Source organism: Podarcis liolepis (assembly GCF_965112155.1).
Source record: "Podarcis liolepis genome assembly, chromosome: 17".
Taxonomy (NCBI): Eukaryota; Metazoa; Chordata; class Lepidosauria; order Squamata; family Lacertidae; genus Podarcis; species Podarcis liolepis.
Genome location: NC_139571.1, coordinates 38,508,707 through 38,524,542, shown reverse-complemented (window position 1 = coordinate 38,524,542; position 15,836 = coordinate 38,508,707). Strand labels below are relative to the sequence as shown.

Below are 15,836 nucleotides of genomic sequence, written 5' to 3'. Positions count from 1 at the left end.
TCTGGCCGTGGTGGGAGAACATAGCCATTGTCAGTGACCTATAGCCTTATCCTTCATAGATTTGATTCATCTGGCCATCTCCACATCTGGTGGAAGCAAATTCGCTTTCTGCCCCACTTCTAGTAAATGTCTTCTTTTCTCTGGACTGGTCTACTAATAGAAGCAGTGATTTAAGGAACGTTGGTGTTTTAAGTCCACAGAGCCCTGAAAGAGGTCCATCCCGTTTTCCACAGTGGCCAGTTAGCTGCTTCCAAGAAGCCCACCATTAGGGCATGCAAACTGGCCTTGAAGCAATCTGTCTCTGGAGGTTGCATCTATCATAGCTGTCAACAGCCCTATTCACCATGAATTTGTCTCATCACTTCTTATAGCGTTGCACCTTTATTATCTAGAGAGGAGGGAAATACATGAAGGCTTCAGCTTGGGTCGCTTTAGTAAAAAGCAACTACTGTTCTTCCTTTTATTCCACCTTGTCTTTAAAAAAGGGGAGAAATCCCAAACTGCTTAACAAAAGTGGGAAATTAAGATGGATGTGACCAGACTCTCTCCTGCCAGTTGCAGGGATGCAAGTTACTGATCCTTGTGCCTCGCGCAGACATCACAATGGTACTAACAGCATTTTACAGTTTTACAGTTTCTTAACATAGTAAAGCAAATGAATGGAACATTACACCCCTGAAATCAGGGCTGATGGAATGGTTTGTTCCTGTTATCCGGAACAGGAACATCATGATAGTTTTCAGGACAAACCTTCAGACATGTCCTGGAAAAACTATGTTTAGCCTTTTGCTTAACTGCACAGCTCCCATCCTTATAGCAGAGGATTGCTAAAATATATGGTACAGTTATTTATTCTGATTAAAGTAACTGTTTCTTGAAATGCACCTCTACTCTTACCCACTAGGTGGACCCAAAGAAACGGATTATGGTTAAGCATCTCTTAAGTCACCCGTGGCTCATGCATGGCTACTCATTTGCTGTCCAGTGGCAAAGTAAATACCCTGTGAGTAAACAAATTCATCTGAATAAGAGCAATATAACAAAGCTGAACCTAGGCTAATGTGGCATGGTAACAAGGTGAAGTTTCTCTCCTAAATGGAACACTAAACTGAATCTTCTAGGCCTTTCACAGAGCGTTGTGTGTTTAAAAGAGTTCAGAATTCTTATAGTGAAAGAAATCAGTGTTCTTGCATGATGCAGCCAGCTGCTAAGCCTTTTGTGTACTGTCTGCACCAGTGGTTAATACAAATCTCCTGTGGGTCTCTAGACTGAGCTCAAGAGCAAGCTACACCTTTATTCTGTACTTGCCTACCATTATGAAGTTTTAAAGAGCATATGCAACACACTTAACAATGATCCATATATGTGTATCTGTGTCAAAACAACCTGATTTGATTGGAATCCGACAGCAGTGATGAGAGAGATATGGCATATTATTATTTTATACATATTATATAACTAAATTGCCGTTGCCTTTTTTCCTCATTAAGTCAGCATTGAACACATGAGCATATAGCTCAGTGGTGGGGACCTTCTGGCCCATAGGTCTAGCTAGATCCACCAGTCTGCTCCCCGCAAACCACACCAACCTTCTGCTTCTGATGCCATGCCAGATGTCGGGTGCAGGAAATTTCAAGCCACAACTAATAATGAAGAAGTGTGCTTGCAATTCTTCCTTTGTATTCCTGACTCTAAGCCAGGAGTGGAATGGATCTTCCTTTGCAGATGTGTCCTGAGCCAACGAAAGCCTGGCAAAGTGACCTGTAATAGGGGAGAGCTGTTCATTGAATTCAGACATAGATACATACTTAGGAAGCAGCTGATTGACTTTGTCCATCTAGCCTGGCATGGTTTGTTCTGACCAGCAGAGCCTCTCCACAGTGTTGAGTAGAGACCTTTCTGTGCAGTCAAATAAGCAGCAGGTCCATTTGAAATCTAGTGGATGCTGTGCTTGCATATAGGCGATGAGCCCGACAAAATTATTCACACCGGCCACTGCCCATTGAGTGTCACTGTTTCTCTATACTAGAACATTCTACCTTTATTTATGTTTGGCTACATATACTTAAACATATTTTGTTTCGATTCTTCCCTCCCGGACTGCAAAGTAAAAGTATGCTGTAGCACCAGGCACAATAGGAGATCATCCAGAATTGGTTTCAATCCAGAAATGACTGCTAGTGAGAACAAGCTGAGACACACTAGCTCTCGGCATCTAAACATCTGACACTATATCGATTCTGCTGAGTGAACTATGAAGAATACACAAAACAGGGCTGCAAAAACTAATAGGAAATTGAACTCTTGACTTCAGAAATGCTTGCCCTGTTCCAAATATTTATATTTTCTCACCATTTTAAGTGGAGGGTCCTCTCCCCACCTCCAGCTCTAAAGTGTGCAGATGACTAGTGTTAATAGATACCAACATGATGCTATGCATTATCATGTAGTCCTGTAAATGATTCCCCATGGGTATTTTGCAATCAAGGATTACAGACCACTTGGGTATTTTTTTTCAAACAAAATTGTGTAAATAAGTACGGGGGCAGGTATACTTGAAAGCAAAATGTTCTGGAGATCTGACAGTTAAGAGTAGACATAGTGATCCAATGGAAAAGTGTGTGGTGGAAAAGAGCCAGCAGTGTGCAGGTCTTTAAAAAATGAGGGTGGGTGAATTGGCAGCTTTAACACCAATATTTAAACAGATCTTTTTCCCTCCCAGCTTGGGCGTCTTGATGAAGACTGCATAACAGAACTTTCGGTGTATCACAAATGTAGCAGAGAAAGTATGGCTGAGATGATTTCAGAGGTAATGTTTGACTTTAATAATAATTCCTGAGAGATTTAGTTGTTCATACATCTAATATTCAATCCTGTAGAGTGTGTCTCAAAACTAACATCTCTATTTTAGAACTACGTAGTTTAAGCCCTCTAATACATCTGTGACTGTAGCTGCCTCAAACTCTAAATATAGAACTGTTACCGAATAGATTGGTCCGCTGCTAACAGTCATCCACTGCAGTGAAGGGCTGGGAGAGGGTTAGGGGTTTTCAAGACTTTATTCTTGGTCATGGGTAGGCAACCTAAGGCCCGGGGGCCGGATCCGGCCCCATTGACTTCTAAATCCGGTCCGCGGACAGTCCAAGAACCATGTGTTTTTACATGAGTAGAATGTGTGCTTTTATTTAAAATGCATCTCTGGGTTATTTGTGGGGCATAGGAATTTGTTCATTTATATATATTTTCCAAAATATAGTCCGGCCCCCCCACAAGGTCTGAGGGACAGTGGACCGGCCCCTGCTGAAAAAGTTTGCTGACCCCTGCTCTTGGTTCTTGTGCTGGGAAACATGAGCAGCTGAGTGCAGGTACCTTCCAGCTTAAGCTACCAGTACAGCTCCCATACTAATTATTTGCCCAGTCTCCGGTATGGTGGCATCTGCTTGAACTGCAGCTTTTCAGCCTGCTATGGACATGTGATTTGGTTAGCTCTCTCTATGCTTTTTACTTGCAGTTACAAGCAAAGTTCCTCAATATCTTATTCATCTGCGGGTGTTAATAGCACAGACCACCCATCTCATCTGGAACTTCATATCTAATCTGCCTTTGACTCATGGCTATCTTCTGAATAGACGTCATTCGCCTCTAGCCTGTTCTACCTTTGCCAGAATCAGCCCCTAGTTTCAGCCTGTCACAAAACTAGGCTCCGGCCTATGAGAGACTTGCTGCAGGAACCCAAGTTTATACCTTAAACATGACCAGAATCATTTGTCAGACACATACTTTTCTGAATAAGCTTCTTTGGAGCGACAGAGTTCCATGAAGATAAAAACTGGAAACAACTGGAACTCTACAGAAGGACATAACTTGATATGTTAGCTATGAACAGAAGTAACATTCCTTATGTCATGTTTCCATCTGAAGAACTCATTCAAGATTTAGATGCATTGGGATGCTTGGAAAATGTGTATCTTTAACTTCTTTGTTTCTTTAGCCTCACTGTTTGAGGTTTGTTTATGACACTAACATACAAATACTTGGAATAAGTTTCTTGCTGGTACTTTTTTGGTGAGATCAATAAATTTGCAGTTCTGCTATCCAGCCGCAGCAAACCTGTCTGAAGAGGTGCCTTTTACATGCTTCTGCAATGGAGCAAACACAAAAATTAATGATAAAGTGCGGATATTCACATTCTGTGTACTGTACACTAAATTATATCTTTGATTTAGAGTTTAATCTGATTAGATCTGATCTTTGAAACACTGGCTTAAGTTGGTTGTCTTCAAGTTATTTACTATTAAAAGAATGTTTCCCATATCAGCCATGAAATCCATATTGCAGAGGATGCCAGGTATCAGGCCAGGCCAATTGGTTCACAAAGGGTGATAGGTGTGCCCTTTGGCCTCTCTCAGAGCATACTCTAGCAGTTTCCAACATCTATGTTGCCTGAAATAAATGTTGGTGAACAATAATCTGACTCTTCAGGGAATTGTTCTCATCACTGATCTCGCTGAAGAACCTGATAGGCTTCTGAGGGAACCACCGGATTCCCCTTAACACAATTCAAAGCCACTGATATAAGCAATTGGTCTCTTGCAAATAACCTCGTCAATAGACTTTACCAGTTGTAAGTAGAAATTCTTGTGTTTTGCATCTCTTAAGAAGAACTTGCAGATCTAAATTGTTGCTGCTCAGGCAGCATCTTCATGGCAATCAGCTGCTTATTTCATGGTAAGAATTTGCATATTTCATGGCACATTGACTCGGAAGTACGGACTATTCTACAATTATAAAATTAATGCAGTAGAGGTTTGAGGCAGAAGGTGAATTTCACAGAAATCTGTGATCATAATGGTGGGGGGAGACGAATTAATGGAGTTTTGAATCTAAATTGCTAAACTTATTTCAGATGGGCATGAACATGGCTAGGGTTTTTTAAAGGGTTTTTTTCAAAGTTGTTGAAAAGGCAAAAGCAAGAGATGTATAAACCTAATTTTTCAGATAATTATGTTCGGTTCTATAATAAGACAAAAATTGTTTTAGAACTAGCCTATATATTCAGAACTCTGACATCGCCTTCCCTTCAAGAAAAAAAGAGGAGGGGGCTTTGAAGTGTGGGAAGGAGAAGGCACTGGCTGAGCAGCCTTTTCTGGTGCTTTTTGAGGAAAGTATTTATGTTCTGAAATCTCTCTAGTTGCTTCCTTATTTCATCATCTGGCACTGCAAGATTCCCTTCACTTAGCATAGGACTCCCTTGCCTTTTCCCCAATTTTCCTTTTTTAAAATCTCTGTCCTGGAGTTCTGCTCGGATAAACTTTTTGATATGATGGTACCAGTGACAACATGCCTTTTATGTTCTCATGCGTAAAAACCCATTGGCTATATTTGGAAGGAAAAGTTTACAAAAATTCTGTGCTGAACACAATGAAGTTACAGTAAGGTGTTTTTTAAAAGCTGGGGTAAAAAATACCTAGACTATATGCAGTTTAAGCCCTTTGGAATGTGACATTGATTTTAGGTACGTCCACCCTCCACTGCCCCCTGCTTTTCAAGAAGATGGCTGAGAAAGTAACCCAGATCTATTTGTATTCTTAGTGGAAATATGATCATGTGACTGCAACATACCTTTTGCTTCAATCAAAGAAAGCACATGGTAAACCTGTTCGTCTAAGGATTCCAAATGTAATGGCAGAAGGTGCTAGCATCACTCCATCCAGAGAACAGAAGGTGTGTGATTCATATTTGTCCTAAAGCTTGCAGTGTTTTCACTCCCCCCCCCCCCATGAGTGGTGCAGCTAAACAAGCCTTTGCTGGGTGTTTTGACTTGGCAGCAAGTAGTGTAATGAAATTTCAGCTATAGAGTGAACTATTTATTTATGAAAATATTTTTACACCCCATATCATAACATACCAGGAGGGTATGCAATAGTAAAACAAAATTAAAAACAATACAAATAATTATTAAAGTGACCGGGTAGTCAAAATTTTTTTAAAAAATGGCTACAAAGGTTTAGAATGAAGTGTCTTCAATAGATGGAAGTCAAAAGTGAGAGTGCTTGATGAATCTCTCCTGAAAGGGTGTTCCACAGCATGGGGCTGACAACACTAACTTCCAGTTGAGGTCAGTTGGGCCACTGTTACATTGGAGACTGCTCTAGAGCTGGAACCCAGAGAAGGGACTGAAGGCACGGGATATCCCTATGTTTAAATCTAAGCAAATCTCTGCCTGCATGGATGGGAGATTGCTTGGCAGTGCTATCTGAGTGGTTATGACCTTTCGAAAGGAAAGATGTGACAGAAGTATCAAAAATAAAATGGGTTTTAGCCACAGAACCCTCCAAACGCAAAGTGCTGTTTCCTCTTTGAAGCAGGCTGTATTGTCCAAGCCTTCATTACAGTGGAACCAAGGCAGGCTTGAATCTTATGATTTGCCAGATGCTGCTGAAGGACATTCCTAATACGGATGATGCCTTGTCCAAGGATCAGACAAGGTCCTCTGAAGCCTTTTGCCTCCCCTCCAAGGGGGAGGAGTCATCCCTCTCTCCAGAATGACCAAGTGGTAGGAAGGCAGCTTAATGCTGAACCACGGGAACTGAGTTGAACCACTCAGTTCAGCATGGTATGCCCGTCATTCACTAAGCTTTTCCTTTAACCTCACTGAAACAAATAAGTGTGGGTACCCAAAAGGCTGGATTATTATTTTTGTAATGTCTTTGAGACATTTAGAATTAACTGAAGGGTTTTGAAAGTGCACTCATTTAATGAAATGAACTATACCTCTTTGAACAGGTTTTCAAAAAGGCCCTGTCTTACGATGGTAATCTAGATGGGAATGAAATGGCATGTGGCTTTGGATCCATGGAATTCCTAGCCTGTTGTGAGGAATCTCAGCCTGTTTGCAATACACCCAAAACAAAGCAGGTATCTTGTACCTATTAACTAAATGATAGATTTTTTTAAAAAAATTACGCTTGCCTCTGATGTTTAAAACGTTGGTATTGGCTTAGAGGTTGTGGTTTACCTAAAACAGCTTGTGCCTGAGATACTGTGAGAGGTGGGCATTGCTATCAGTTAGGTATGACCTACTTCTGTAGACCATGAGAGAAGAAAAAGCATATTTAGCATGGGTGGAATAGCCCGGTGGTATCTGGTTCCAGTAAGGAAGGAGGTAGTTCAATAGTAGAGCATATGCTGTGTGTACAGAGTCCCAAGTGCAATTCCCAGCGTCTCCAGGTGGAGATGAGAAAGAGTCCTGTCTGAAACCCTAGAGACTTGCTGCCACCGAGTCTAGGCTAGGGGTAGCCAATGTGGCACCCTCCAGATGTTGTGGATAAGTCCCATCAGCTTGAATCACCACAGCCAGTGCTTGGAGATGAAGGGCGTTGTAGCCTGCAACATCTGGAGAGCACAGTGTTGCCACTGTCTCTGGTGTATACCTTACTGAGCTAGATGGCTTAATGGACTGACTGTATAAGGCAGCTTCCATAGTTTGTTAGGGAGCGTCTGATGCCTTAGCATTGTTAAGCTTAAGCAGGTGTGGCCTAGTCAGTGTCTAGGTGGAGACCAAACATAAGTACCTTTGAGCTTTCCCAAAGAAGAATGGGATGGTTCCAGTGCAGAGTAAGTGGGACTGGGCATTGTTAGACTAACATTAACATGATGTAACTGGAAGTTACAGAACTTGGGTGATGTGTTACAGGGCTATTCATGGTAGAAGTGCAAATAACGACAAGATGAGTCAAATAAAAACCTTAACCAATGCTTGAATTGGCTGTGAACAACTTGGCGTTGGCAAAGGTCCGAGATAGTGTTGGATTGATGGAAAATACAGACCACAATCCTGCTCATTCTCCACTAATCAATTACAAGGTGTGATCAGATACACCCCTTGTAGCAATAGTTGAACATTTCTGCCTCTTCTTGCAAAAAGGCAGTGAGAGAACACATGTGTGCTTCTGTGTAAAAGTCAAATGGTGTCATGCAAGGGGTGAGAGAAACTGGATCATTTAACATACATCAGGTACAGATAATCCTGCCTTGTTAGGCCAAGCTGTGTCTAATGAAGACAATAAGTTGCCAACATGCCTGTGATGGCTTGGGTCGTGGCCTGCTGTGAGCAGTGTACTGATCTGCACGTGTGACTTGTCTGGGATGGGGAAAATAGGTTCCCTTCCTCAAAATATTTTCTTTTGAAAAGCCTCAGTTGTTCCTGGATGGTGGAGAGTTCACTCCGCCTCTGCTTCCTGTGCCAAGGAGAAGAGCCTCCAAGAAGCATGCCAACAAAGAAAACTCTGGTGCTTGTTCTACGGCAAAGCCAGAGCCATTTATTCTTCCCCCTCCAAAGACACCAGCTTGGGTCATGAATGAGAAGAGAGTGCTCACAACGCCAAATCGTGCATTTGTACCTGAAGGTATGGCTTGGAAATGAGAAGGGATTGCTGTTGGAAACAGAGAACTCTTAACAAATGCTATTTATTTTTTATTGGACAGGATTTACCACTTAATTTCCAAAAACTCCAAGCAGTTTACATGAAACATATACCAGACTGGAGGGTGGGGCTCAAGGCAGTAACTACAGGTTAACATCTGACATTGGGGTGTGTGGAATTGTTGTGTTCGAGTCTTCCTGCTTCATGGTGTATTGGAGCACTTGTCCTGTGTCCAGCTGTTGCTCTAGGTTATCTTGCCTCTAGGCCAAATAACAGAATAGCACACCTGCACCTATCCTTCCCGGGAGGGGTATTCCAAGGGGGCATGAGCAGGAAGCCCTAATTAATCAATTATCTTACTGACGGTACTTTTTAACGAGGCCTGCTGTGCAGAAGTGGGTGGGTGGGTGGGTAGGATAGCTCCTTACTCTGTACCTATTTTAATAAACCTGTAACAGTTTGCTCAAGGTATTTCCACAACCGCTTTTTTAAAAAGTATTTCATTTTATTCATAGTTATTAGGCTGTTGAAAACTACTGTGCAGTTAGCCAAACACTTCTGACTTTCTATCACATCTTTTTGTGTTGGCCAGCAGAATAACTATTAGTTGAAACTGCATACTTCCCAAGCCCAACTCCACTAACATCAGTTCAGCTTCTTGTTTGTATTTAGAATCCCTTCCTTCAAATCTCTTTTAAAATCCACCCTCTGCTCTGATCTGTGGCTGATATCCCATTCAGTATTCTTCTTTGGGGGGAGTGGGGTATTTCCTTCTGGGGGTTCCACTGAGGATGCTTGGTCCTTTGGTTAGGGGAGGAGCCTTGCATTTACAAACTGATTTTGCAGCGGGGGGGGGGGGAATACTCAAGAATGGCTGTTTTTCTACCAAAGTAAGAAAATAATGGGATTAAGCATGGGACTACGAAGGGCTGATAATGCATCTTTCTAAATAGACTCAAAACTGGTTGGTGCTTCTTGCAGAGAGAAGTCAAGCAGCCACCAGTGAGACCCCAGTTAAACTACCATCTTCTACAAAACCGTGTGAATTAGAAGCCGGAGTCATTAGCCCTGAGAGAAGGTAAATGTCCGGTTAACTTGAGCATATTCAGGTGGTCTATTGTACAATCTTAATCCTTGTATTGATGGGGGAAAGCTTTTTGCAATGGCATCTGTTTGCTCTGTTATAACCTATTTAAATCCGTTCCTACATTTACCAACAAATATTAAAAAGCTGCAGAAAAAAAAAACTTACATTACACACTTCAGTAGTCTTGGATGCATTCCTGTTTTCCATAATTAAAATTCACTCTTGTGCCCCCAGAGAATTGGAGCATATATACAACTCGCTCTCAAAATCCCAAATTACTGTTGTGCAGCAGGTCCTTTTAGCCATGTATTTTGTCAGTTTCCCCTTTCTCTCCTCTTCCTTCCCTCCGCCGCCACAAAAGAGCAGAAGCTGAAAGACCTTTTTACTGATGTATCTAAAAACTGTCAATTCCCAGCCACTGAAAACAACTGTGCACTTGCTATCTCTGAACATGACAGGTGTCGCTCAGTGGAAGTGGACTTGAACCAAGCTCATTTTGAAAGTGGTCAGAAGAGAAAAGGAACCAAGATGTTTGGGAGCCTTGAAAGAGGCCTGGATAAAGTTATTACAATGCTTACACCAAACAAAAAGAGAGGCTCAACCAAAGATGGGCCAAGGAAATTAAAGGTAAGTTTGCTGAATTACCTGGGATTTCTTTTACTGATGAAACTATCAGTGATGTATCAGTAAGCCTACATGCCTGTTTGGGCTGTGGAGGTCTATGGCTATGATTCCCCAAGCCTCAAGCCCTCACTGTACTGGAGACATTGTGGCTGTTGTTTTTAAAAGTCTAATAAAGTGGTGTCTCATCCTGGAATAGCTAACTGGGGGAAAAAACTAGTGGTATCCATCTCTGCAGACTTGGAGCAGCTACTGTGTAATGCTTAAACACCATCTGCACATGACACCCTAGACTGAGTTGCCTTGTCTTCCAAGCTTTTCAAGTGCGCCCCCAGCACTAACGAAAAACTTTCTGTTTTTGTGCTGCACTTAAATTCACAGTCCAGTAAGCTTTCTCGTTGCTGAAAAGGCTAAATTTGGAAGGTTACTTGCAGATTTAAGTCCAAATGATGGCCAGCTTTAGCAACTATCAACTTTTGGAATCTGGTTGCAGAGATTCAGCTACAGCTGAATACCCTTGTTCTACTAAATGACTCTTGCCATGTAGCCTGTCCGATCCAGGCCACACAAAAAGCTGACGAAGGGCCAAATGCCATGCTTAACAAGCAGTAGGCAAGTAGGTGCCAGTTCTGTGATGCTTGCAGGGGATTTCATGTCATGGATCAAAACTTCTGAGTTCTTTCACTTTTAAAGTTCAAGGTGCAAGTGGCAGCAAATATGATAATGGCTAGAACAGTAAGAAACTTTATTTCAGTAAAGCGAGGCCTCAGCTTCATAGAAATCATTTGGATGGGGCTTCCTTACAGGTGTTGGAAATGTCAAACAAATGTCTATGGACTTTTGTGCATGAAAGTCTGGCATGAAACATTGAATTTAAACAAAAGAGAACCTTAAGGTCTTATACCTAGTTAAAGCCTACTAAACATGGTTCTTCCAGTACTTTGAATGGCACTTATGTAGCAAAGAACAATGTTTTGAAGCAGAGGAAATGGCCTTATACCAAGCCAGACCATTGATCCATCTACGCAGCTCAGGATAGGCCGATTTGACTGGCAGCGACTCTCCAGGATCTCAGATGGTGATCTCTCCCAGCCCTGCCTGGACATGGATTGAATCTCGGATCTTCTGTGTACAAGGCAGATGTTCTGCCATTAAGTCAAAGCCATGGACCGTTAAGACTCATAACATCTTTCTCATCCTCTCCTTCTCCTTTCTTTCTGAAATAATGTAGCTGGTGTTTGAATGTGAAATGCAGAATTGTATCCTAAACGTGCACCAAATGTGTTGTTCTCTAGGCTCATTACAATGTGACCACAACAAACCTATTAAATCCAGATGAGCTGTTGAAGGAAATAATTGCAATCCTTCCCAAAAAGCAAGTTGATTTTGTACAGAAGGGGTAAGTGTAAATATTCATTCCTTATTTCAGTCTGGTATCTTTATCAGATAATTTCTCCTCGACCCTCCAACAAGCTGCTATCTTGCTCATTCTACATTAGAATTGTGGCCTGGTTTGCATGTTGCACTAAACCATAGTTTTATTTTAACTATGCTTTAATGTGAACAAGCAGTTAGTTGGCACCCTGCTGAAATTACATGTACTTAGCTCTTCCCTGCTTCTGCTGCTGGGAAGCGAGCCATGGTTTGGCTTGTCATCCAGACCTGCACTCATGGTTTATTTCTCCCCAAACCAAGTTGCAATTTAATGAGTGCAAACAACCACTTGGCAGAAAGAACATTTTCTTGATAACTTTCTAAAGGACACATCACAGTCAATTTTTAAAATATGTGTGCCTCTGTCTCGTAGCACCATTTTTCTTTCTCTTTTTTAAAGGCCTGGTCCCCATCTTGATTGATCATTAACTGAGTCAGTTACTGATCAAACGAATGTAAGCAGCCTTAATAACCTCAAGTGGAGAAGTGTCACACTCAAAGGGCCACAATCAATGTCACAGCTTGTAAATCAATACCTTCCTCTACTGGATTGTCTTATGAGCTGCCTGATAAAACACTGAGCATCAGGTCAGACGACAGAATCAGCAGAATTAAGTCAAAATGCTATCCCCCTGCCCCACAGTATCCCTTCAGGCGGGTGGCATGTTAGTGCCCCCTTGTGTGTTGGGGGGGGTGGCTTTCCTGCATAAAGAGCTAGAAAGTCAAGAATGGTTTCTTTTTCAAAGGGTGGGTGGATGCATTCATTACATAGAGCTCCCCACCTGTATTTCCACTAGAGCTGGGCAATATCTGCTTTTCAACATTGTGATATATCAGCAGCTAAATATTGCGACAGCATCTTAAAAAACAGAGCCATCACCTTGCCGACAAAGGTCCGTATAGTTAAAGCTATGGTTTTCCCAGTAGTGATGTATGGAAGTGAGAGCTGGACCATAAAGAAGGCTGATCGCCAAAGAATTGATGCTTTTGAATTATGGTGCTGGGGGAGACTCTTGAGAGTCCCATGGACTGCAAGAAGATCAAACCTCTCCATCCTTAAGGAAATCAGCCCTGAGTGCTCACTGGAAGAACAGATCCTGAAGCTGAGGCTCCAATACTTTGGCCGCCTCATAAGAAGAGAAGACTCCCTGGAAAAGACCCTGATGTTGGGAAAGATGGAGGGCACAAGGAGAAGGGGACGACAGAGGACGAGATGGTTGGATAGTGTTCTCGAAGCTACTAACATGAGTTTGACCAAGCTGCAGGAGGCAGTGGAAGACAGGAGTGCCTGGCGTGCTCTGGTCCATGGGGTCACGAAGAGTCTGAAACGACTAAACAACAAATATTGTGATGTACTGATATATCACGATGTGTGAAGTTGCAAGCCCCTATACCACCTTGGCTCCCGCAAGCAGGAGCTAAATATGGGTTTGATCAACTGAGGGGCAGGCAGCCTCTCACCCCTCAGCTGATCAAGTCCCCAAAGGGGGGCTTCTTTAAATTGTTCCGCTGAGGTGCAGCTGGCTGCGCACCTGCCCGCCCCTCAGCAGAGCAGTCAAAACAAGCTGTGACAACACCATCCTGCCCTCCTGCTCACGGGAGTCAGAGGCAGGGGCTTGATCAGATGAGAAGCAGGCTTCCTTAAACTGCCCGCTTCTCAGCTGATCAAGGCAATTTTAGCTGGCGATACATTGCGGCTTCTTGGCTGCCACCAGCACAGTGCAGGCAGGCAGACAGACTAGAATGAGGTGGGCTGTGCTGGTGGTGACCGGGGAACCGCAATGTATCGCCTGCTGAAAAAATCTGAAACTGATATTGCGGTTTGACCATCAGACCGGTTTCCGACAATTACTTGTAATATTGCCCAGCTCTAATCTCCACATCTTAGAAGAAACCTTCCCCACTTTATTCTGCCGACTGAATGTACTGGCTGCCCAGTAGATCGTGTGCAGAAAAGCTGGCTCTTGTCACTAGAATTATTTCCCCTGCAATCCCTGACTTGTAAGTACCTGAACTAATTTCCCCTTTCCTTTGTCTTACACAGCTATAAACTGAAGTGCCAGACCCAGTCAGACTTTGGCAAAGTGACAATGCAGTTTGAGCTGGAAGTTTGCCAGCTAAGCAAACCTGAAGGCGTGGGCATTCGGAGGCAGCGGCTGAAGGGAGATGCCTGGGTCTACAAAAGACTAGTGGAAGATATCCTATGTAGCTGCAAGCTATAACTCTTGGTTCACGGTGAGAACATGGACAGTTTTAACCAACCTAAGCCATGTTCGTTTTAGTTGTTAGTAAGCTTGCCTAATCTAACCCAAGGACTAGTATTTTTTTGTTTTTAAATAGGACCTCCTTTGTGAATAAACATTGACCTCCCATGTCATTATCTGCCTTTGTTTCTTTTTCTTTAATCACGTGCTTTTTGTACATTAATTGTTTCTTCGAATGATTGTGAACATTGAACTGCAACTTGGCAAATGCAACTTCTCAAACAGTTTTGTGACCAGCGTGCTGTCTCTCAGTTGGAAAGAGGTAAATAAAGTGTTCCAATTCTGTTTTATCACTTAACAGAAAATGAATTAGAAATTCAAGCTGCATTTACTGAAATGGCTAAACAGGGCCACAGCTATGTTTCAAAGTTCAAATTTGCTTTGTGTTCAACATCTCTAATAAATTTATAACATTCTTGTCATTCATTCATGAACCTCGTTGCTATACAATGAGCAATACAGCCGAGTTGCCCTCTTCCCTGCATTTCAGAATGTCTGTCTCATAGTCTTAAAGCAGGAGGAGCCTTGGGCAGGAAATGCTGTTTAGATGGAGCAGTTTCATATGATCGAGTAAGATACAATACACTCCTCCATTAGGCAAGGCAAAGAAGCTTTTCAATGGTCTTTGCTACCTTCAATAATAGGATTAGATAAAGGCATGGAGAATTGGTCTATCAATGGCTATGGTAGCTAAACAGACCCGTGTGTTCTGAGGCTTTGCAAGGGGGATTAGCCTGTGGCCCTCAAGATACTGGATCGCACCTCCCATCATCCTTGGCCATTGACTATGCTAACTGAGCCTAATGGGAGTTGTATTCAACAACATCTGGAGGTTCACAGTGTAGCTACCTCTGGATTCTAGGATATTTGGGCAAAGCAGCTGGAGAGGGTTACTGCATTCATTTAATTGTAAGCTCTTTGCACACTTCTGCCTAGCCACTTTTGGAAGCAGGATCCTGGATTCAACTTCTTGGACCAATGCAGAAAAAATTGGTTGAATCTTGCATCATTATACTGTTAACTTGCAATCGTATAGCTTGATTTTGTTTTCTTGCTGTTTTAGTCTGTATAATTTACACAATTAGGGTTCTCCCCCCCCACCCCCACTTAGCCACACATGATCTTGCACTGTGAAGAATTAGGGTATTCCCAATGTGATGGACCTGATCATCACACAACTGTTCAGTTTAACTGAAACAAATGAAGGCAACCTTTCTGAACCCCTGATGGTGTTCGAAAACAGTATATTCTATGGTTCTTTGCTTCCCCTTCCCTCTTCCTCTTTTAAACTAAAAACAAGCAGGGGATAATTGATTCAAGTTATCTTACACGCTCTGATGTGTGAAATAGGTTCCTCTTTTTTCAGTTATGGTGCCGATTTCTTGTGCCTAATATTCCTGGTAGAGAACGAATTACTGCAACAAAAGGATAATCGAGAAGGTGATCAAGATGCTTCTTTTGTACATCTGCTTCCGTTTGAATGTACTCTTTTTCTTAGACTGGGGGGGGGGAGCAGTCCCACTCATTGGGCTGTCATCTTCAGAAGCTGGATTGGCGACTTCCTGGGCTTTTCTCTGTTCTGCTACTCTAGCTGTGGAATTTCTTCCTCCAGGAGGTTAATTTGATCGTGTGTGTGTGTGTGTGTGTGTGTGTGTGTGTGTGTGTTTCTCCCAAAGGGAGAAGGCCTTCCTCTTCTAAACCTTTTGAGCAGTACAATGTTTTAAAAGCATACTATACTTTTGATATAGTATACTATACTTGTGAGGTTGGATTCAGAGTTCCTGGAAGCAGAAGTCTTCACAGGACACTGGTACCGAATTTTCTTCCTTTTGCAGTCTTGTTCAAAGGGGAGAAGGAGCAATGGACGTACTGCAAGCCAACATTCCTTTCTGCAGGTGGCTTGCCTGTTTCTGCCAGGAGCTGCTAACAGCCGTTTTGAGATACAGTGGTATTTGAACGTCTCCGTTGACGAACATTTCGGTTTTCAAACACCGTAAACCTGGA

General features: G+C 42.5%; 1 protein-coding gene across 3 annotated transcripts in view; it reads left to right on the top strand.

Annotated features, from left to right (window-relative positions):
- Positions 1-13,945, top strand: part of MELK (maternal embryonic leucine zipper kinase) — a 36,183-nt gene extending 22,238 nt beyond the window's left edge. For all 3 annotated transcript variants that reach the window (XM_083481737.1, XM_083481736.1, XM_083481738.1), the window contains exons 10-18: positions 905-1,003; positions 2,723-2,809; positions 5,593-5,724; positions 6,787-6,918; positions 8,195-8,408; positions 9,408-9,504; positions 9,972-10,140; positions 11,430-11,533; positions 13,613-13,945. In XM_083481737.1, the coding sequence (XP_083337863.1) occupies positions 905-1,003; positions 2,723-2,809; positions 5,593-5,724; positions 6,787-6,918; positions 8,195-8,408; positions 9,408-9,504; positions 9,972-10,140; positions 11,430-11,533; positions 13,613-13,790 (1,212 nt within the window). In that variant the 3' untranslated portion in view covers positions 13,791-13,945. The remainder of the gene's footprint in view (positions 1-904; positions 1,004-2,722; positions 2,810-5,592; positions 5,725-6,786; positions 6,919-8,194; positions 8,409-9,407; positions 9,505-9,971; positions 10,141-11,429; positions 11,534-13,612) is intronic.
- Positions 13,946-15,836: the final 1,891 nt, after the last annotated feature.